The 23,916-nt window shown below is 47.8% G+C and overlaps 1 protein-coding gene across 6 annotated transcripts in view; it reads right to left on the bottom strand.

Moving 5' to 3' along the window:
• The window catches only part of Mrtfa (myocardin related transcription factor A), a 181,294-nt gene that overhangs the window by 8,145 nt on the left and 149,233 nt on the right, over positions 1-23,916 (bottom strand). For all 6 annotated transcript variants that reach the window (XM_078052692.1, XM_005322225.5, XM_040277642.2 and 3 more), the window contains 6 exons: positions 12,550-12,605; positions 9,003-9,078; positions 8,072-8,233; positions 3,414-3,589; positions 2,545-2,694; positions 67-317 (listed from right to left, as the gene is read on the bottom strand). In XM_078052692.1, the coding sequence (XP_077908818.1) occupies positions 67-317; positions 2,545-2,694; positions 3,414-3,589; positions 8,072-8,233; positions 9,003-9,078; positions 12,550-12,605 (871 nt within the window). The remainder of the gene's footprint in view (positions 1-66; positions 318-2,544; positions 2,695-3,413; positions 3,590-8,071; positions 8,234-9,002; positions 9,079-12,549; positions 12,606-23,916) is intronic.

Below are 23,916 nucleotides of genomic sequence, written 5' to 3'. Positions count from 1 at the left end.
GGCCCTGCAGGCAGACCAGGGAGGCCCTGTGTGGCACCCTCCAATGGGCCGGGGCGTGGGTCTCACTTGGGCGGGGCGGGCAGGATGGTCTGGTAGCTGTAGTGCTGCTGCTGCTGGTTGAGGATCTGCAGCTGCAGGAAGAGCTGCTGCTGCTGCAGGATCTTGGCATACGAGGAGTCCATGGCAGGCGCCCCCTTGTCCTGCTTTTGGTCCGGTGGGATGTACTGATGGTACTTGAGCTTCTTCACCTTTGGCTTCAGCTCCTTGGCCTTCTTGCTGCGCTGCGACTTCTCGCTGGCAGACTTGGGTTGGCTTTGCTGAAGAAACAGGGGACACAGCGTTGGGGCTAGCTGGGGTGGGGAGACACTGCTAAGAAGGCCTCACCTGCGCACCCCTGTCCTGTTCAACTGAGCCTCTTCAACCAACAGAGCTGCGTGGCCTGTAGGTAACCTCTATTGAACACACAGGCTCAGATGTTGCTGTGCCCCCAGGCAGAGGGTGACAAGAGGAGGCAAAACCACAGCTGATCTGTGGAGCAAGGGCCATGCCAGAGGGGGCAGGTTAGCAACTCAGGAGGCTGAGGCCAGCCTCAGCAACTTAGCCAGGCCCTAACAACTAGAAAGACTGTCTCAAAATAAAAAATAAAAAAAGGCTAGGACGTGGTTCAGTGGTACAGCGCTCCTGGGTTCAGTCCGACAGATGAATGGAAGGGAGGGAGGAAAGAAGGAAGGAGAAACGGGCTCAGAGAAGTCACAGAGAGAAGCTCACAGAAGGACGTACAGTGACCATCTTGATCTAGCCAGGACCTGGATCATGACCCTGTTTATATCCCAGAAGCTCCCAGCTGGCACAGCCAGAGATCCACAAGGGTCAGTTGATAGAGGCTGACCAAGAAGAGCCAGCAGGTCATGCTTGGAAGGCCTGTGCTTAGAGCAGGGAAGGCAGAGATGGAGGACAGCAAGAGTAAGCAGGGGAGAGCTGAAGGGTGTGGGGAGCCAGGAAGTGTCTGAGCAGAGGGCAACGGCAGGGTCAAGACCAAGCAGGAGCAGCTGAGGTCTCAACCAAGGTGGCAATGTAACACAAAAGGTTGGGTGGAGGTGATCCACTAAGGCATGAACACACAACATGCACGTGTGCGGGTGAGGAGCCAGGGCTGGGAGGAGGAGAGCACAGAGGGACCACTCATATGCAAATGTGTGGTGGTCAAAGGAAGACCACAGGGTATTTTGAGGAGCAAACTTAAGAGAAGAGCTGGGGGTGGGAGTTGGGGGGGGCTGTGACATCAGCAAGGGTAAGAAAGAGAGCAGAGGTTTGAGAGGGCTCTGACAAGCATCAGCTGAAGCTGGGAGGCGAGGCGGCTGACCGCTCCTTCAGCCTAGGGTAGAAGCTGGAGCGCAGGCCACAGGAGCTGGGGGACAGCCTCCAAAGGTGACACACAGCCATGCACCAAAAAAGGCAGGACTGGGGGTGTCTCCCTGGGAGGCAGGCAGCCTCCAGGGCCAAGCCAGGGCTCAACAAAAGCCTAAGAATGAAGACAAGGTAGCCTCCAGGATGTGTTGGCCTCAGGAATCTCCTGAGACTTGTGGCCAGGGGAGCTGCAGGTGGCTAGGGGTGGTCAAGCCAGGAGCAGGGTCTGTGGTGAGGATGGAGCCTAGAGAAGAGGAAAGGACAGGACAGAAAGCAGGAGAGGAAAGCAAGTTGGGGGTAGAGCCCCCTAAATCCTGGAAGTTGGGGGGTTCTGCAGGGCTGCAGGACCCAGGGTGGCCCTCCCTACTGCCGAGTTTTCAGGAGGCTTCTGTGCATGCAAGGCCAACAGTGTCCTCCACCCTCCCTCCTTCCCTCAGGTCAGGTCTTGGAAAAAGAAAACCAACAGCAGCAGGACCAGCTACAGGCCTGTCCTGAAGCACAGGGCTCTCTGATGCCACAGGCACTGCGGAGTGAGGAGGTAGAGTGTGGATGCGTCTTCATGGATGAGAGTGGGAACAAGAGCCAAGGAGCCGGCCCGGCTAGCACACTGTGATTTACAGTGGCCTGTTCTGAAACCCCACGCAGGCTGGAGGGGAAGCCCACTGTGTTAGAGGATGGACATTTACCTGTGATGTTTAGAACTGGGCCTCGGGAGGTGATTAGGGTTAGACAAGGTCATCTGGGTGGGTTCCTGACTAGACCCTGGTGACTTCGTCAAGAAACACCAGGACACATGTGCACTCTCATCTCTCACCATGCAATGCTCTGACTGCCCTGGGACTCTGCCAGCACCAAGGCCAACACCAAATGGCCTTAGACCTTCCAGTACCTGAGCTAAAATAAACCTCTCCTCTTTATGACGCAGCCAGTCTGCAGCAAAGGCAGTGCTCACCAGCACTGTGCCTCCGAGCAGCACCACAGGTGAGAGACCAGGAGGGTACGCCCAGACTTTCTCAGGCACCTTGGTAGAGGACATGTGCTCCACCCCTGCAGTTGTCCCCATAGCTAGAATGAGGTCACCACAGGGCTCTGAGGGGCATGGGGAAAGGGATGGTACAACTGCTAGCATAACTGTACCTTAATGAGCGTGGGAGTGGATTTGGCGGTGGGGACAGCAGTTCCATTGGTGAGGCTGGGGGGCAGCAGAGGCGGGGGAGGCAGAGGAGGCTGCTCTGACAAGAAAAGCGTTTCTCCGGAATCCGGGCCCATAGGGAGTTGAGAAAGAACCTGAAAGAGGAGGGGAAGTGAGGACATCAGCACCTCCAGGTGGAGCGTGCCCTGCCCACCTTGCCAGCAATGGGGGTGGCAGCCACCTCCTCAGACACCATCGTGGCCAAAGGGCAAATGATGGGCCAAGGGGGCTGGGGATGTGGCTCAAGCGGTAGCACGCTCGCCTGGCATGCGTGTGGCCCAGGTTCGATCCTTAGCACCACATACCAACAAAGATGTTGTGTCTGCCGAGAACTAAAAAATAAATATTAAAAATTCTCTCTCTCTCTCTCTCAAAAATAAATAAATAAATAAATAATAAAAAAAACGATGGGCCAAGACCAGGGGAAAAAGAACAAGCGTGACCAGCCTGGTAGGGTGGCGGCGTCTTGCTGAACCAAGTGCACTGGGGCCAGAAGGCACTGAGAAGGAGTGATTGAGGTGGGTGGTGGGGGGGGGGGGGCAGGGAGGTTGTGCGTCCACAGGAAAGGTGGCCTGCCCTGCTGGCCCTCTCTAGGGCCCAAGGTTGCTCAGGCTGCCAGAGTTGGAGGGCCACTGTCAACACCTCCCTTCTCACCACTGGAAACCCAAGCAACCAGTGCCTAGGCTACCAGGCAATACCCTTTGGCTCCCCTGTGCCAGAGCAGGAGCCACCTATGTGGCCTAGGGGACAGCTTACACTAAACAGCCCCTAGAAGTGTGGGGAAGCAGCAGTGTCTGGGAGTGGGCAAGCTTACCTGAGTGGGGGACATGGAAGTGGCACTGGGCAGTGGTTCGCTGACTCGGGCCTCCAGGGGTGATGGCACTGACCCTTGGGACTCATGGCTGGCAGGCTGCTCAGGGGATAAGGCGTCACTGCTGTCCTCATCAAAGGAAGAGCTGTCTGCTACTTTTGGGTAATTCACCTGGCCCACTGAAACCAAAGCCAGAGTCAGATTCCACTGTGGTCCCCACAATAGCTGGACAGAAAGAAAGGCTGTCCCAGCAGAGGGCCTGACCCTTGACCCATGATGCAGACAAACAAAAGGAGACTGGCATCACTCTGCCTTCTTTGGTGCAAGTGAGCGTGAGGAAGGTGAGGGCCAGGAGCCTGAAACAGACTCGCAAAGGCTTTTGAGTCCCTTGTGGTACTTCCTTGGGCTGAAGGAAGCCTTAATTTTGAGCCTCTTGCTTGTAACTGTACCCTGTGTTCAGTTTTCAAAGTCAAACCCTTTGCTCATCCCTCCAGCCTGCTCCACCCTGGAAGATGCAGGCTGCCTCCTGGCCTCATCCACATCCCATTGTGGGGGTACTTTACCCTATCCTACAGCCACACAGTTCTGTCCCCCATAATCACAGCATACAATGAGGCCCTGTGTCTGTCAGTACGGGGCCACAGAGCTCAAGCGACAGCCTTCTCAGGGCTGACTCAACTCCCCAAAGGCCAAACAAATATAGGGAGCTCGGCTCTGAAGCCAGAATGGAGGGCATCCTAGGTGGGCAGGCACCTGCAGTGAAAGAGGATCAGCAGAAGTAGGGTGGCCCCTTTAAAGGTCAGTGACCCTCAGAGACCCAGCGTCTGGCAGCAAAGGTAGCAAAAGAAACATGCTTTTGCTCATAACTGCCCTGGCTGGACCCAGGACCACACAGCACCACAGTGTATACATGTTATCTCAGAGCTGCTGGGAAGTGGGGAAGGACAGCTCCGCATGGTGCTCCTGATCCATAAGGCCCAGCGTGGGAATCTCAGACCACAAGAGGAAGGAAAGAGGGGGACAGAGGCAAGGAGGGTATTTCAAGCATCATGTCACAATTACCACCTCCATGCGGTTGTGGGAAGAGGTGCGTGGCAGGTCGAACTCGTCAGCTGCCCACATAGGAGGAACTAAGGCGTGGAAAAGGCAGGGTGTGGGGCCTGTCAGGCCTCGGGAGATGTGCTATGGTGGGAAGACCTCAGATGAGGAAGAGGAACAAGCCTCGATGGCTCAGGATGGGTTTGTCTGGGTGTGGGGCTCCCAGCAACCTCTTCCTCTCCAGGGCCACAGACTGAGGCTCTCTCCTACCCTGGACCTGGGAGGACACAGCTGAGTTGCTCCTTGCTGGCCAACTACAGTAATGGGCCAGGAGAGCAATGCCCAGGGGGCGGGAGCTTGCCGACCACCTGCGTATTGCACCAGTCATACATTTAGACTTTCACAAGCTCTCGCTTCCAGGGTGGAGATTTGCTGTGGGGCAGCAGCTGCATGGAGTCTAGCATGTGGCTATGGTGACCTGGCCCAGATAATCTGCAACTCCCATGGGACTAGTGCAACTGGAGGAAGCTGCAGGGATGCTGGGGAGGAGCAAGGCTTCGTTCGGCAGGCCAGAGCCAGGCCAGACTCTGCTGTCCTCTTTCCTGGGCCAAGCAGGCACTGGGGGCAGAGTCAGGGTCCCTGACCTCTGAAGGCTTGCTTCAGTGGCCTGGAGTGGAGCAGATGCTGTGCTGAGGAAGTGCAGAAGCCAAGGACATGCTGGGGAGAGCCCCGGGTAGACTTCCTGAAGGAGAGAGATTGGCGTGAATGCTAACAACCCCTGTGGGTGGCCTTCCAAAGGAAAGGCATGTGAAGGTGCGAGTGGAGGGGGACCACAGCCTCCTCTTAGCAGGCCTCCTCTCCTGTCCTCAGCCCTGCCTCTCCTACCAGAACCAAACCTCTACCTGGATGCAGGGTTCAATTTCCTCCCCTTGTTCCCCTGGAACTGCTGCCTCAGCTCCTCGGCCTCTCCTGCACCTGCTTCCTCTCAGTCCATACACCTGCTCTAGACTCCCAGCTCAACCTGGCACCTCCCTCTCAGGCATGAGCCCGTGAACAAGATACACAGCTGCTGTTGCCACCTCCTTGCCTCCTGCCCCCTCAACAGTCCAACCTGGCTTTTCTGGCAAATGCTTCCTTGTCTCAAATCATTGATGAGCCCCTCCCTGCCAGACTCCTAAGCCAGCTGTGGTCCACCAGGCCTCCAGGCTACTGTCTGGCTGTTGCTCTGCCCAAGATGTCCCTCTGGACCTCCTCCTTTAGGCAATCTCTTGTTCAAGTTCCAGGCTGAGTGCAAATGTGCTATCTTGTGTATGTGTGTGGGGGTGCTTCCCCAGTCACTGTCACTGTCCCCCTCCCTGAAAGCTGTCATCTGCTAGCCCCACTGCACGGAGTGCACACATCCACTAGCTGCCAAGTGGTCTGCAGTGAGCATCACCACTACCAACAGCAGCCACCACTTTGTGGGCCTCTCCAGGCACCAAGGACCATGATGGGCCCTGTCCGTCACTTGGGATCGTGCCAACAATTCCACTAGGCAAGTAACGCAGCTGTCCCACAGGGCCATAGCCCTTCTACTATGCTGAGCTGGCAAAAGAAATAACTTATTTATACACTGGTCTTCTCGTGTCAAGACTGGATTTTCTAAAAGCACAAACCCTACCACATCCATCTCCGTAGTCTCAAGACTGCACAGGCCAGGCATGTTGCTGAGTCTGGGCTGCGAAGTCCAGAACTGGCCTGGCCACCCAGAAGCCTGCAACCAGGGACTCTGAGGTGTCTGAAGAGGAAAATATTGAGATGAGGGGAGGAAATATGCAGGGAGGGAAAAAAAAAAAAAAACAGTGAACTCTAAGGGCTCCTAAGTCAAATAGAGAAAGGAGTATCAGGTCCAGGTGGGCCAGCATGGCAGCTGCCACTGCCACAAAGTTCAAGTAGACTGGAAAGACCACCCACCTCCAGAGAGGCAGGGAGGGGGAAGTGGGAGAAGCTGCAGATCCACCTCTGTAAAATAAATTCTTGGGCAAGATTTGATGGGCGCTGGGAGGGTAGTGGGTCCAGAGGAGATAAGGATTCCAACCCCTCCCACCAGCCCTGTCCTGGGCCTCCCTTCCATCTGGCCACTTGTCTGTATCCTTTACACCCTTCATAATAAACCAGTAAATGTAAGTACTTTTCCAAGTTCTTGAGATGTCCTAACCAATTATCAAGTTCCAGGAGGGGGGTCATGGGAACTGTGATTATAACCTGTCCATCAGAAGCACAGGTCACAATCTGGGTCTTCCAATTAGGACCTGAAGTAGGGGCAGTCTATGGGATTGAGCCCTTAACCTGTGGGACCTCACACTAGGATAGAGTGTCAGGATGGAAGTGGATCACAGGCCACCTAGTTGGTGTCCACTAAGATGCCGGGTGTGTGATGAAGAGCAAGCCACCAGGACACCCTAACAGAGGAGAGAGATGGCTCTTCCTTCCCCTATGCAGAGTCGAGCCTGCGCTCCTAACTGCGGCAGCAAGGCACTGCACATCCTAGCCTCCGCCTAGACACCCTCTCTTCTAACTTCTTCTCACCCCAGGGGCTGCTCTTCCTGCCTATCCTTTCCTCCCCTGCCCTGCCTCCTCCTCCCAGTGGCACTTCCTGTTCTTCTTCTAACCCTGAGGAGCCTGTGTCCCCTCCAGTACAGCTTCTGCCTCTGCCCTGGGTAGGAGCTCTGTGGGGACAGAGGCTGGGCTGCCCTGTGAGACTGCAGTGCTAGAGCCCAGGACACTGCTTGGGTCCCTCAGTGCTTGTTAAATGAAATATCTGAGGAAAGGGCCAGACTCTGGGAAGAATTTTCACTAATAAAAATAATAAGGAACTAGGTACAGTGGCACCCACCTAGCCCCAGCTCCTTGGGAGGTTGAGGCAAAAGGATCACAAGTTCTAGGCCTGTCTGGGCAACTTAATGAAATCCTACCTCAAAATTAAAAAAAAAAAAAAAAAGAAAGAAAGAAAACAAGCCATGGATATAGCTTAGTGGTAGGAGTACTTGACTAGCATGCATAAAGCTCTGGGTTAAAACCCAAGGACCATAAGAATATGAAGAATAAGGAGGGAGGAGGAGGAAGAGGAAGAGGAGGAGGAGGAGGAGGAGGAGGAGCAGCAGCAGCAGCAGCTGGGGTGTAGTTCAATGGCAGAGTGTTTGCTTAGCATGCTTGAGACAGAGAATTCCATCCCCAACCCTGGAAGAGAAGGAAGAGGAAGGGAGAGTGAGAGGAGAGGAACAAAGAGGAGAGAAGAGGGGAGAAGAGAAGAAAACTCAACAGTAAGGTACAGGTTTCTAATTCCTGATCTTTCTACATGTCAATCCTGGCACTTACTATATTATCATAGGACCGAAAAGGCCCCTGAGTTCACAGACACAAAGAGTGATGGGAAGCCTCTCTGTTGCTTATTTTTGTGTGGTCCTAATTCCTGCGATGCCTGACGCCTGCTTCTTAGGCTCTCAGGTTCTGTGCCACCCCACCTGAGGCTACTCAGGAAGTCTGCAAGCAAGAGCCAAAAGCAGGACTCCGCCTCAGGCACTCCCTTCCCTTGTGCATCCCTGCTGCGATCATGGCGCACATGGTGGCCTGCACCTCCTCACCAATGATGGCTTCCTTCAAGCTGGACTCAACAGGCAGGATGTTCTTCTCCACCAGCTCCATGGGCCCAGGCCTCTGTGCAATCTTTTCATTGAGGTCATCGGCTAGTCTGGCTCTCTTCAGCTTCAGCTGCTTGGCCTGGAGGGAAGGCTCAGCCGAGGTCTCTGCCCACAGGAGAGAACAGGGTGTGGGAAGAGGAAGAGAATCCCTGGTTCTGCTTTGGAAGCCCCAGTGTGCAGGAGCGGAGACCACCAGAGCAGAAAGCATTATAAAGGCATGAAGGGTCACATGGCTTCGAGTGTGACAAGGTCAACTATAACCAGGCCAGGCCAGGCCAACCCAGAGGACATTCTAAGGTGGAGCTAGAGACAAAGGGGCACAGATGATGAACACTTTGCTCTCCCTCTAACCTGGACCAGGGGACATAGTGTCTTTACCTGCAAAATATAGGGTTCAGACTCGAAAAAGTCTTTCTGTCCCCCAAAATAGCCCCAAACTAAACAAATAAAAAGTGAACATATTTTTGCTGTTTCCAGAAAACTCGGGGAGAAACATGGCTGGGCCAGGCAGGGCACAAGGAGCACACCCTCTTCAACTGCCCCCATCACAGGTACTCAAGTAAGTGCCAGTAAGCAAAGTAATGAATGAAAAGAGAGAAGGCACATTCTAAAAACTGACTTTGGAGGATCGAGAGGGTCTTCCCTGGTAGAGAGAAGGATGGTGGGGCAGAGGCCAAGCACCCTGACAGAATGTGACTGCTTCTTGGGTACATCCAATAAGCCTGTGGCAGCCCCCACAGCACTACTGTCTGACTGTAGGAAGCCTCTGCCTGCCTCTTGCCAGCAGAGATGGGCAAGGGTAGAAGGCAGGCAGAAGAAAGCACTAGCTGAGTGGGAACACAGCAAGGGAAAGGAGCATCTCCAACCCACACACCTTCCAAAATGTGCATCCTGACCAGCTCAGACCTCTCCGGCCGGGAACGAATCTTCCGTTTCAGATAGTCCTCTGTCTACAGAGAGAACACATCAAGAAACTCTCAAGAAGGTCATGAACTTACGGTGTGAATAGGACCACAAAGGAAATCCTGGCCATAATGACTGCTGGTGGCTACCTCTGCAGCCCCCACGACCTCTACTTGGTGACTGCAGGGTTCTGAAGCACAGGGAGGCGTGGGAGGCTCAGCAGCTTCCAACTGTGCCTGCCAGGAGCACCATTCTTTAAGACCACTGGTTTCAGAGGCTGGATTTGTGATATATATATTAAAAAATTATTACTCATACTATCATAAAAGTAATATGTTCATCAAATAAAATTAAGAAACTAAAACAACAACAAAAACTTCTAAGCACCCACTGTTAGTATTTTGGGATGATTCTAGTCATTCTTTCATGCCGAAGATAAATTTGATTTTGTAGAGCTATAATCATACTGAATATAATTTTATGTTTCAAAAAACTCAGCATTCTGTGATCTCATGAGCACTTTCAACTCATTCTGAATGACTGCCAAATCAATACTAATTTTGATACATGGTATCACAGCTCTAGTTCCTCAAAGTCCAAGGTCTTCATTTCTGCATTTATTAGACTGGGTGAACTAAATCATTACCTCAACATCCACAGAGCCAACATGTGGGCTGACCTAGATCTGACTCCAAAGACTATGCTTTAACTTCCATACCAGCATTTTCAAACTACAGATTAAGACTGGTAGTGAGGGGCTGGGGATGTGGCTCAAACGGTAGCGCGCTCGCCTAGCATGCGTGCGGCCCGGGTTCGATCCTCAGCACCACATACCAACAAAGATGTTGTGTCCGCCGAGAACTAAAAAATAATAAATATTAAAAATTCTCTCTCTCTCTCCTCTCTCACTCTCTCTAAAAAATAAAAATAAAAAAACAGTTAAAAAAAAAAAAAAAAAAAAAAAGACTGGTAGTGAGTTAGACCAGCATAAGACACTACAGGACCGGACAGGGTAGAATATAGTACAAAATATCAGGCACACTGTATGTATAGTAAGGGTTAAGGCTGGTCCTTGCCTTGCCCGTTTGCTGCCTTGGTGCTCTCCTGGGCCCATCCCGAGGGGCTGAGTTCTCCAAGAGATGGCTTAAGTGGCTCTGGGCTCTGGGTCTAGCACTAGCAGTGGTACTGCCTCAGCAGCTGCAGAGGATGAAAGAGCAGGAGTAGGGTTCTCCACCTCTTCACAGACTCAGAGGAGGTGCATTTTGTAAGCCACCTCAAGCTCTGAATGGTGGCCCAGGTGGAGGTGAATGCCATACTAATTACAAAAATGTCTGGAGGACCTTCCAGGTTGGTGAACTCATGTAGGTGCTGGGAGGGCGACTCAGCCCCTTCCCACATACCTATGCATCTCTTCCAACAACAGTAAACGTATTAATAATGCCAAATGGCTGAAGCCTGCCTACCTAGAAGCTACTTAGGACTGGGTTAAAAGGAACAAGGTGCCTGATGGGAAAGGAAAGAACCAGTTTGCCTTAGATGCAGAATGTAAAGACAAAGACTTGGTAGCTGATACCATGAAAAAAACTCATGACCACTGGAGAACATGAGTCGCTGAGCAACTGATGAAAAAGGAATCATTCACGAGAGGTGAACAGTGTATCAACCCCTCCCGCTGTGACCTGACACTGCTACAGCCACCAGACATGCCTCATAGCCACCACCCTGTACAAGAGCCACAGATGTGGTAAGGGTGCTACCACTTAAAGAATGCATGGAACCCTATAGCCGGACACAATGGCACCTTCCTGTAATCCCAGCAGCTCAGGAGGCTGAGGCAGGAGGATCTCAAGTTCAAAGCCAGCCTCAGCAAAAGCAAGGCACTAAGCCACTCAGTGAGACCATGTCTCTAAGTAAAATACAAAATAGGACTGGGGGTGTGGCTCAGTGGTCAAGTGCCCCTGAGGTTCAATCCCTGGTACCAAAAAAAAAAAAAAAAAAAAAAAAAAGCATGGAACACAGGCTGACAGTACTCAGCATCTTATTCAAATGCAAAAGTGGCAGGTTTCAAAGCTTTGAGTTGTTAGAACTTATTAAAGCAAGTTCTGCTGTAACCAATCCAATAGACTCATTTTTTATCTCAACTAAGATAATTTTTAGTATATGCTTAAATATAAAAGCAATTATTGTAATCTGGAAATCATTTGTGAACAGATGTGCAAGATAAGCACATATTGAATGAACACGTTTACATATATTAGGAAATAAAATTACTTTGCTAAAAAAAAAATTGGAATCTACAGAACAAGGTTTGCGTGAGCTTTGCAATACTAGATGGATAATGTGGCTAACCTCCCTTGGCTGCATCTATGAAATAAGGGGATGTTGTGTGTGCTGTGATCCCAAGAGGCAGTGAGAGGAGGATCACAAATTTGAGGCCAGCCTGAACAATTTAGCAAGACCCTGTCTCAAAATAAAAGAGAAAAGGGCTGCATGCAGCTGAGTGGGGAAAAACAAAAGAGGACAAAGGCATGTGATCCATAGAGCTGATGTGAAGACGAACAATAAACGGGTTTAACCTCACGTACAGAAGCGCTTGATAGGACAGCAGCCGTCCTAATCAGTGTGTGTCCACCCTACACAGAGCTGTTGGCTGGGGGCGGGGCGGGGGTGCACACAGGCAAACCTTCTGACCCTTTCTCCCTAGTAGACCCTCCATTGCTCCCACAAACAGTGCAGTTTGTTACTGCTTTGGTTCCCAACCCCACGACCTCATTATTTCTATTCACTAAGAATTAATCATAATTTTCTAAGGTAAAAAATAGTTTAATCTTAGGGGCAAATATTTCAGACTCTAAGAGAGGTATGGTTCTCCCTATAGGAAGAAGGGTCTCTTTCCTTGACTTAATGTAAAAGAAAAAAGTAAAAGGAGTGGGATGGGAAGCATATTCTGGTGACTTCCCCATCTCTGCCCACACTGGGTAGGAGGATATTCCCCAGGGGCCGCTGGGGAACTGAAACTGAAGGGGACAGGGACACAAGTGAGGTGCTACAGCAGGAAACCTAGGCTCTGAGCCACCTGCTTCTGCTTCTCAAAGGGTGCAAATAGACACTGGCTGCTCTGGGGCAGGCAGAGACCAGGGAGGCTTCCTTGGGGCATCTGTCCTGCAAGGGTGGGGCAGTGCATCCTGGACATAGGAGGTTGTTCTGTGAGTATACTGGTGTCTATCATCCATAAACAGCTCAAAACTAAAGATGGGAAAACTAGAGGTGTCCAGAGCCAGGTCAGGGAGGGAGGCCTGGGTGATCATCCCATACCCTCAGATACACTGAAGGAGAGCCTCACTCTGACCATATTCCATAGGACCACTGTAGGAAGCAGTGGGGGAGGGACAAAGTAGGAAAGCAGAAACCTCTGGGTCAAGCTGTGAGGCAAGGGCTGACCCAAAGGAAATGTAACCAGCAATGCAACGAGCACCAACAACATGCTTTCAAGGTGCTAGGGAAGAAGGATGCCTTACCCTGGCCCGCTCCAAGCTCCTTCTTTGCTCATGAAACGCAGCTGGACTTTTCAAAGCTGTTGAAAGAAGAGCCAGAGAAGAATTACTTTTCGTGAAGCATCACATTAAGTACTACAGTTTTCAGTGGAGAGGGCATCTGACATTCAAGTTAATTTTAGCAGTGCCATAACACAGCTGGAGTAAAGAAGAAGCAATACCTGAGCAAGCAGGAGCCTTTATGGCTTAGCTATGGTCTGACTGTTAAGGTTCCTTTATAATTCCTATCAGAAGCAGTCACTGCTACCTCCACTTAGGCTCCATAATGTGCACAGCACCTACAGCCAAGCCCACCTGGGCCTCACCTCACTCTCAGGACCTACACAGGGCAGGGTGCATCTACATGCCAGGCCCACCTTCAGCCTCATCAGGAATCACTGAATGGATAAATGGTTTCAATGGACAGTTGAACCAAAAAGGTCTCTTCTCAGGTGCTACTTCCTTCTTCACTTCAGCTGGCATTAGTAGTGCTGCTAAAGCTAATTTGAACATCATCCCTAAGGACTAAAGGAACTTCCCAGCCGTCACAAGGCTTACCCTTGTGAAGCACACACACCACCAGCAGCTGATAAGAAGGGTGTGGCTCTAGCTCTATTCTGGGGACACCATCGAGTGGACCACAGCTCCCACCTCCAGCCCACACACTTAGGGGACAAGTCCAAACAAAGCCCCTCTACAAACACCTTGCTGTGAATGGAGGACCCGCCTCCTTTTGTCGAGAATTTTACTCTAAGGGGACAAATAATGATTTAAGACACTGCGGAAGAAGGCATGGCCTGACTCACTTCAAGCAGGGAACAATGGCAATAACAGAGAAATTTACAAGACTGTGGTCAGTTTCACTTCTGCTGACCTAGGATTTCTGAACAGCTGTGAAACTGTGCGCAGAGATAACTTTATAGGCTGTTGGCTGTGGTGGGAGTGCAGGGGTAGTGAGACGCTAAAAGTAGCAAGAGCACAGATAGGACCCCATCCTGCCTGGGCCTCTGTGCTTCCTCCCCTTCCTCCCCTTCTTCCCTGGAGGTTGGACCTCAGCAACAGCAGTCCCAGAAGAAAGCCTCAAATGTCCCAGCAGGATTTGTTTAAAATTTTTAAAAAATATATCTTAGGATAAAAAAGAAACTAGTTTTCAAAGTTCCCTTAAGAGTCTTTTCTACCCTCTAACAGCAGGTGGAGCTCTAGGCCTAGCAAATAAATTTGGAAAAGCCAGCCCCATGGTTCCTTCCCCAACCACAGGTCAGGTTGCTCCCTGCCCAGGCTCTACTGAGTAAAGATGGAGCCCTAGTGTGCTGGAACCTGTGCTATGTATGATGAATGTGCGCACCTGGCCCTGAGAGCTCAGCACATGGACAGATTTGGTCAAGGAAAAAACTTCCAGTATGTGCTGCCCCGTCCCAGATTCCTCCTCTGCCTCATTCTCCAGAGCACTCATCACAGTCTTTTTTGGTTTTTGGTACCAGGGAGATTAAACTCAGGCACTTGACCACTAAGCCACATCCTCAGCCCCATTTTGTATTTTATTTAGAGACAGGGTCTGAGTTGCTTAGCACCTCCCTGATGCTGAGGCTGACTTTGAAATAGCGACCTGTCTCAGCCTTCCAAACCACAGGGATCACAGGCATGTGCCACCCCACCTGGCTCATCATGGTCTTAGAGTAGTTTCACATATGTTCTTATTGTATGTAACACTGTTACCATAAGCCCCACAGAAGCACAGCAGGGTTCTTTCTAATTTTTTCATTTCTCACAGAATCCACAGTACCTAGAATAGTAGGCACTCAATGAATTAAAGAATATTTTGTAAGGCCAGTGACAGAATACCAAGGAGTCTGCCGCACAGCTTGAAACTGTCATTAACAGGAGGAATTCTGACTCTTACCTCTGCTCAAAACTTCACAAAAGCCAGCATTCCTGTGATCCCAGTGGCTCAGGAGGCTGAGGCAGGAGAATCATAAGTTCAAAGCCAGCCTCAACAAAAGCGAGGCACTAAACTCAAGTGAGATACTGTCTCTAAATAAAACACAAAATACGCTGGGGATGTGGCTCAGTGGTAAGCGCCCCTAGGTTCAATCTCTGGTACAAAAAAAAAAAAAAAGAAAAGAAAAGAAAAGCTTCACAAAGGTCCTGGAAAGCAAGTCATGGATGTTGTGTCAATCCTGGGTTCTACCAAATACGACTGGTGTGACTGCTTTCTGGGCCTCATTTTCTCCTAGAGAGTAAGAATCTGCCCACTTCTCTAGGTTGGTTTCTTAATTTATTCAAAAAATAGAAAAGAGCTGGATACAGTGGCTCATGCCAATAACCCCAATGGCTCAGGAGGGCAAGGCAGCAGAGTCAAAGCCAGCAATGGCAAGGCGCTGAGCAGCTCAGTGAGACCCCGTCTCTAAATAAAATACAAAATAGGACTGAGGATGTGGCTCAGTGGCTGAGTGGACCCAAGTTCAATCCCTAGTAAACGCTCCCCCCATCAAAAGAAAAAAAAAAAGTAGAGAAGAAATAAATCTGCTTGAAAGGGGTGGGGGCAAGGTGGTCAATTAGATGTTCTAGTTAGATGTGGATCTGAACTCAGGCAATGTGAGGCCAGCTTGACCATGGTACTGAGCACAGGTGAAGAAAGGCTCAGAAAGAGGGTTCAGGGACCCACTAGGGGATCCCAGGACTTTCAGGCATCAAAAGGCATAATTTAAAACTTGGGCTTACCATGGAGCAGCCCTGACTGAGCCTGATATTAGGTGATGACTGAGAAGCGGGTGAGAAGCTAAAGGAACTCATTAGCTAGATAAGGTCTGGTCAGGAGAGCCAAAAATGAAGACCAAGGAAAGAATTCAAGATAATAATGAATAATTCTAAATGGTAGGCTGATTTTTATAATAACTTTATAATCTCATTTAATTCAACATTATGCGTGATAAATCCAACAGGATTTGAACTATAGCTCACTGTCAGGCCATTCTTCAAGGGGTGGGCCTAACCCGGGTCCAGTTTTGTCTTTGCTTTCTCGCCCTGTCTAAACCTGACAACATTGGTTCCTCTCGGCCCCCACGCAGTCCAGCACAGTGTGTGCTCCTCTTTCCCCATTTTTAACTCTTTCAGCATTTCAATAGCCACTTCTGCCATTTGGAAGGAGGAGGGAGCAAAGTCTCCCTCTTTCTGTGGGCTTTTCTCCAGACATCTGACTAGGAGCTTCCCAGGTTCACCTGGAGAGACTGGAGCTGGGAGAGCAAGTGCTCCTGGCCCACTGGGTTTGAAACTGGGGGCAACTCCTGTGTGTGTCCAGCCAGCTCTGTTACAGCCACATTCCAAAGTGTGGCCTGGTGATGGAGATGTATGATGATCTGGGTAAAGCTCTGGGCTTCTTGACATAGGAGCAAGTGACAAGGGTGAGTGAAAATCGCCCAAGCTTCCATCTAAGTAGAGTAAGGAAGGAGAGCAAAGCACAATAGGGTTTAAATTTTAGGGTTCTGCTAGGTGTGAAAAAATGAAAAGCCTCAACAGCCAACCCAGAACCGTGTGTCCCACAGGAAGGGCTGCATCCATCTGGACTCCACACCTTCCTCCTTGTGGCCTCAACAGCTGTGCACAGAAGAATGAGAATATCACTCATTCAAGACCTCATTCTCCCAGGAACCCCGAGACGTCAGTTCTGAAAAGGGAAGACTGATGCAAACACAGGGCTGTACACACTACACATTTCTGGTGTCCAAAGGCAGTTCCTGGTTGCCTTTTCCTACCCTTGGTGGCTGGTTCCACTAGAGGCCTTGTACTGCTTTGTGTGAACAAAGAGAAATGTACAGCACATGCTAGAAGGAAAAAAAAACAAGCTCTCCATAGAAATCAAATGAACGGAAGTGGCCAAGAGGAGCACTCTTGATCATGATTCAGTTCTAGATGTGGGCACAGTCACCAATTAATATTCTGGGCATCCTCCCCAGCCCCTGACATGTTTCCTGCCTTAACTAAGGTCCTTTGTGATTTAAAGAAATAAAAAGAAGGAAACTAACCATCTTCTTTTTCTTTCTTTTCTTCTTCCTTTTTTTTTTTTAAAGAGTGAGTGAGAGAGGAGAGAGAGAGAGTGAGAGAGAGAATTTTTAATATTTATTTTTCAGTTCTCGGCAGACACAACATCTTTGCTGGTATGTGGTGCTGAGGATTGAACCCGGGTCGCACGCATACCAGGCGAGCGCGCTACCGCTTGAGCCACATCCCCAGCCCCTTCTTTTTTTTTTTTTGGTAGTACTGCAGATTAAACTGTGGGACACCCCTTTACCATTAAGCTACACGACTATAGCCCTTTTAATTTTTATTTTTATTTATTATTTTTATTTTTTTAGTTGTAGTTGGACACCTTTATCCATTTATTATTATTATTTTTTAATGTGGTGCTGAGGATCGAACCCAGGACCTCGCACATGTTAGGTGAGCACTGTACCACTGAGCCACAAACCCAGCCCTATTTATTTAATATATTTTAGACATTGATGGACCTTTATTTTTTATTCATTTATTTATATGTGGTACTGAGAATCGAACCCAGTGCCTCACACTTGCTAGGCAAGCGCTCTACCACTAAGCTACAACCCCAGCCCCTTAATTTTTATTTTTAAATAGGGTCTTGCTAAGTTTCCCAGGCTGGCCTTGAACTTGTGGTCCTCCTGCCTCAGCCTCCTCAGTCACTGAGATTACATGCATATGCTGGGCTTCCATTTTAGAATATATGGGCAACCGCTGCCAGGAGGGACTCAGTGCTGAGCTAAAAGGATGCCCACAAGACTTCATGCTCACAGAGTGGGCCCTGAGCCAGTCAGCCTTGATTTAACCTCATGTGAAGGGTAAACAAGAAGGTCTTTAGGAACCAACCTATCAGCAAGTATAGGACATGAACTAATACTCCCCACTCCCCAGCTCTAGTTTTACTTAAACATGTAGGCAAGTAAGTTTCTCGTATCCACAAAGCAGCTCTGAGAATGGCTCTCATCAATGACAGCAATAAACCCTCAAGTCCCATTTCCTCATCATTATCATTAAGGAATATGTATGTATTAGGTATCCAGTTCTGAATGTTGTTCTATTAGGCACTGACAATCATAAAAAACTAAGGTTCTCATCCTTGATAAAGTAACATGCCAAAAGAACACAAACAACTCCATATTCAGAGGAACTCAAAGCCGTGAACATCAGAGTTAGCAAGGTCCTTAGAGTGCCACTGTGCAGAGAAGCCCAGCTCTTAGGCAGGCCACTATGGAAACAGGGAGCACATACAAAGCACAGCAGCAGGGCTATGCAAGGGGGGGATAACACCTAACTAACCAGGTGGGACACAGCCAACGAACAAGTGAGCAAGCACTGCACCAGCTGCTGAGGATGAAGATCCACCAAAGGCTCAACTCGTGGTCTGGTGGGGAAAAGACAAACGGTTGCGATGCAAGATGAAGTATACTAGTAGAGGTAATTAAAGATGCTATAAAGGAAAAATCAAGGGAGAGAAATGAATTACAGTAGATGGGGTAGAGAGAGAAGATGGGAGGGGAGGGGAGGGGGGATAGTAGAGGATAGGAAAGATAGCAGAATACAACAGTCACTAGTATGGCAATATGTAAAAATGTGGATGTGTAACCGATGTGATTCTGCAATCTGTATACGGGGTAAAAATGGGAGTTCATAACCCACTTGAATCAAATGGATGAAGAGCTTTGTAATGTTTTGAACAACCAATAAAAAAAAAAAAAGATGCTATAAAGGATGAAGAGGCAAAATTCAACCTGAGAGAACAGTGCGTGAACTGTCCAGGAAAACTTTATAGGAAGGTATGAAAGAACAGGTGAGTTCAAGGAACTATAGACCTTTGATATGGGTGGACCAAGAAGTTCCTGTGGAGATGATGTGGCTGGCCGGGGAGGCAGGGCTCAGCCCATGAAGAATACCATGTGCTACTGTAGGGACTTCTGCTTTTGAGAAGATGGAGTAGATGTACTGTTCTCCATTCTTCTCACTAAGCACAAGTAAAATCTCTGGATTTTATACATACATATTTTTAAAAAAGGAGATTCTGAAATGTGGGGAAAAGGCAAACTGACTAAGGAGGCTGGGACCCAAGGAATAACAAGGTGATGAGTTCCTTTCCGAATTTTCTTTTACCTCATATATCTCAGACTTGGAGCTGAAGAAGCCTGCAACTCAGAAATGCCTATGAGTACAGCTAAAAATGCCCCCAACAAAAGCCTGTTTTCTCTAGCCAGGACCAGGAAAAGGGCAGCCCAATGGACAGAAAACTTTTAAGGCACTAATTATTCTGCTTTAGTCAAAGAACACAGCAAAGAAATGGTAGCTTCAATTGTACCCCAACTTGCCTCAATAGAGGCGAAGTTTAGAACCTAGATTTCCACCCTCAGAAGGTTGTATGAAGTGCTTCAATACCGCTGATGAGGTGGGATCAGAGAAGACCAAGTAGGAAACTGGGACTTTTATTCCCACCAGCTAGTAACATCACCCTCCCAGGGTGTAAATCTAGACCTGGCCCTACTCCTCCATGCTGGGGTGATGACAGAGGAAGGCTGGGTAGCACAATCTGCCACCACACTGATAGTGGAGACCATATGGGGAGAAGTTCTCATCCTTAATGAGCAGCCACTCCCACACCACCAACACAAGTGTCAATGGCTGCCAAGGGATCCCGGACTTCTACCTCTACTCAGTTGTAAGGAGGCAGCACAGTCCCCTCCTATCCCCTGCCACAGCAATAACAGAGAAAACCAGCTGAAATAGAGGGAAATAAAATGCAGAGACTCCTATTACTAAAATGTCCGGGTTTTAATCAAAAACCACTCAACACACCAAGAACAGGAAGATTTCACAATGAAAAGGGGGAAAAAAAATCAAGAGATGCTGAAAACAAGATGAGAGATGCCAGAAATGCCTGACAAATTTTTTAAAGCAGCCATGATAAAATGCTTCAATGAACACAGGTGAAACAAAAGAAAAAGTAGAAATCCTCAGCAAAGACCAGAAAATTTCAGCAAAGAAAGAGAAGACATAAAGACAAACAAATGGAAATTTTACGACTAAAAAACATAATAATGTTGAAAACTCAGTGATGGACTCAACAATAGAAGAGAGGTGACAAAAGAAAGAACAAGTGAACTAAAGACAGAACAATAGAAACCATTCCATCTGAATGACAGAAAGAAAACAGACTGGGAAAACCAGAACAGAGCCCAGGGACCTGTGGACTCCACAAAAATCTAACATCATTATGTCAACAAAGTCCTGATGAAGAGAGAAAAGAAGGCTATAAAACCCCAAAATTTTGGCTGAAAACTTTCCAAATTTGTCAAAAGACATAAACCTACAGGTTCAGCAAACTCAGTAAACCCGGAACAAGATAAACCCAAAGAAATTCATACTTTTTTAAAAACAAAACATCAAGTAGGAAACAAACTCATCCATTTCTGTCCATGCAGTTCTGATTATGTCGCTCCCCAGGTTGATGTGGTGGCTATACATTGATCTAAGGATAATTAATAATATTTGGACAACAGTGTTGCTGGACCAGGCATGGCGGCTCACATCTGTAATTCCAGTGACTCAGAAGGCTGAGTCAGGAGGATAACAAGTTTGAGACCAGCCTCAGCATCTTAACAAGGCCCTAAGCAACTTAGTGAGACCCTATCTCAAATTTTAAAAAGGGGGTACTGGGGATGTAGTTTAGTGATAAAGCACCCTTGGATTCAATCACCAGTATCAAAAAAATAAAAATAAAAAAAGCAAAAACACATCTAGTAATCATCATGCATTCATTTCGCCCCATGTCTGCACTCACACGGTATGCTTTCCCCACTTTCAACTTCAAGTTTTCAAACCTAAAAAAAAAAAAAAAAAAATACTGACAAGTTATATAAATCCGACCTAGACTCACTTGTTATCTTTTATCCTATTTGCTCTCCTCTCCTCTCCTGCCTCCACCCCTGCACACAAACAATTTTTTTTCATTTATGAATTGCTTGAAATTAAGTTGCAGGTATCAATCACAGTATTTCACCTTTAATTCTTCAGTGTGCATTTCCTAAGAATAAGGAAATTTTCTTGCATATCTAAAATACTTTTATCATGTCTAAGGAAATTAACATTAATTCAATAATGTAATCTAATTTAAAGTCCTTATTTGAAATTTCTCAACTGCTTCCCAAAATTCTCTCTTAAAGCTGCTTGGATTTTCCCCAATCTAAGACTTAATAAAGAATCTGACCCCAGGTACATGTATGAAGACACGAATGGCGTGACTCTACTTTGTGTACAACCAGAAAAATGAAAATTGTGCTCCATTTGTGTAGTCTGAATTGAAATGCATTCTGCTTTCATGTATAACAAATTAGAACAAATAAATAAATAGAATCATTAAAAAAAAATTTGAATGGGTTGTTGTTTCTTTAGTCACTATCCAGAGTAATACTCCTACATTTTTGGCAAGAAGACCACAGAGGTAACACATACTTCATTCATATCAGGAGAAACTGGATATGGGTGTATCAACAGTAATGGTGCTAAAAGTTTGAAAAGTGATACCAGGCCAATTATTCTGGAGGCTGAGGCAGGAGGACTGTGAATTTGAGGCCAGACTGGGCAACGTAGTAAGACTCCATCTCAAAAACAAACAAACAAAAACACCAACCCTTAGAGTTGAGCACATGCATGCCTGTAATCCCAGCAGCTGGGGAAGCTGAGGCAGGAGGATCTTAGCAAGGCCCTGAACAACTCAGTGAGACCCTGTCTCTTTAAAAAAACAAAAAATCCAACCCTCAAGGTCACACAAGGTCTCTCCATCTTAAAGATAATATTTTTCCACTTTATATCAATATATAATCTGTAGAGTAATGTTTTTGTGCCATGTAAAAATCCTATTCCTTAATAATCTTCTACCTAATGGTCACAGAACCTACTGATGATCCTTGCCTGAATCATAAATTTTGTAACTGGAAATGCAAAACAGCCAGGAACTGCATTTTTACAAGATCACTTCACAATGATCAAGAGTTCACTGATCATTGAAGGAATGGTGGCACAGCACTATAATCTAAGCAACTAAGGAGAATGAGGCAAGAGAATCACAAGTTCACAGCCATCTCAGGAACTTAGCAAGACCTTGACTCAAAATTTAAAAAGGATTGGGAATGTAGCTCACTATTAGCACACTCTGGGTTTAATCTCTAGTACTGAAAGAAGGGGGGAAAGGTACAGTTAAAAGAACAAATTGGAGTGACTAGGTGAATGTCTGTGCCATGGACATTCTTAGACAAGAGATCATGGGGAATAAGCTTGAGGTAGGATAAAAGAGACCATGTTCAGTTTGTGGTTGATTATGAGACATCCTATTGATGCCCAAGGGTGTGTGTGTGTGTGTGTGTGTGTGTGTGTGTGTGTGTGCGCGCGCGCGCGCGGGCGCACACATGTGTGTACAGATGTTCCTTAATTTATGATGGGGTTATGTCTTGATAAACCCATCATAAATTGAAAATACTGCAAGTGAAAAATGCATTTAACAAACTTAATAGTTTAGCAACACAGTACACAGTTTTGGTGCAGGTAAGAGAAACAGAATAGACTAATCAAGTATCATTTGTGGGTTTTGTCCCCCCCCCCAAATTTGTGATAGTTAAAAAATAATAATAACAAAAGTGATTTTAATCTAATCTTTCTCATTTGGCTTTTTATCCTGGATAATCCTTTGGAAACAAATGCCACACTGTCCTTTTCTCTAATATTGGCAATGAGACAAAAGTGAGAACTTCATATCTATCCTTAGAAAATGCCCAGGAGCACACAACTATCCTACTCCTTTTCCCTCCAGCCCTCTCTCGAAGGGGCTAGCACAGCAGAAAAGGGAGTTGTCCTACAATTAGACTCTACCCAAAGGTAACCAAGTTCTGTGCAAGAGCCCTTGGCCCCAGCACAAGAGTGTCACACAGCTCTCGGTAGTTCATGAACTTGCTAGAACTGACCACTGAAGTGGCAATGAGGCCACAGGAGAGGTAAGTGAGGGGAGCTTTCCCCAGCATCAGGAGATGGGGGAGGTTCACAAACTGTGTGTTCACCCATTTTACATGCAACCGCTGCATCTATCTTACTTTTGCCATCATTTCTTGAACCTTGCTATCCTCTACTTCAGCACTCCTGCGGAGAAAAGAATACAATAGCCTATGCCATGAAGAGGGGAAGGTGCCTGAGCCAGGCCCAGGGTTTCTCCACCAGTGGTTCAAATCATTTGCATGAGAATGTCTTTGCAGTGCAAGAACATCTGGAGTGATGACCTTTAGTGAGCTCTCCACTGCTTCCCTAGTCCAAAAGGCAGAAAAGAGGTAAGAAAGTCAGGGTTTTATTTGCTCATTCTCCACTACCAAGGGCTGATTAAAAAGTACACTGGGCTGGGGACATAGCTCTGTTGGCAGAATGCTTGCCTTGCATGCATAAGGCCCTTGGTTCAATCCCAGCACCACAAAATAAATAAATAAATAAATAAAGCACATCACGAGGAGGGGCCTGATTTGAAATTTCAACTCTGCTGGCTATGAGTAGAGTTTTAATTTCCTGAGCCCCTTTTAGTATCACTGTGCATATATTCTTTGGAGTCAAAGTAGCAGAGCTGGGCTGGGGATGTGGCTCAAGCAGTAGCGCACTCGTCTGGCATGCGTGGGGGCCGGGTTTGATCCTCAGCACCACATACAAAGATGTTGTGTCCGCCGAAAAGAACTAAAATAAATATTAAAAAATTCTCTCTCTTTTAAAAAAAAAAAAAAAGTAGCAGAGAGCTCTTAGCCATTTTCCTTACACCCCAGCTATGGCCTACACTGCTGGGATGGATCCCCACACCCTGCTGTTTGGATCAGGGCCATGGTAATCCCCTCCAGTGCAAGGCAGTGGTCTGGGCACCCAGATGGGGGAGGAGCACAAAGGAGCCCTGGAATAGAGAGGGTTCCTCACACAATGAGTGTTGCAAAATCAGAGGTCAGCTGTGTCACTAGTATGTAAGGGTTCACAATAGCATTAGGGATTCTGTATTCAGGCAGTGTAGCAACTCAAGCTGGGGCATAGTGAGCTAAATCCAGAGCAACTCGGAATGGCTGGAAATTGTGTGCTCAATTCTGGATCCCTGCTTGGGCAACTGTTTCCTGAGAAGATGTTCACAATCTTCCAAGGAAAATCAATGGTACAAAAGAAATTAAGAACCTCTGATTTAAGCAAGATTTATGATACTAGAAGTGGAAAGATACTCATGGCTTTCAAGCCTCACAACAACAGGCAGACATGAGCAGTATCTTGGAGGACTTACAGATGGAGGAG

The sequence above is a fragment of the Ictidomys tridecemlineatus genome, chromosome 6, assembly GCF_052094955.1.
Source record: "Ictidomys tridecemlineatus isolate mIctTri1 chromosome 6, mIctTri1.hap1, whole genome shotgun sequence".
Lineage (NCBI taxonomy): Eukaryota > Metazoa > Chordata > Mammalia > Rodentia > Sciuridae > Ictidomys > Ictidomys tridecemlineatus.
This window is presented reverse-complemented; position numbering and strand designations above follow the sequence as displayed.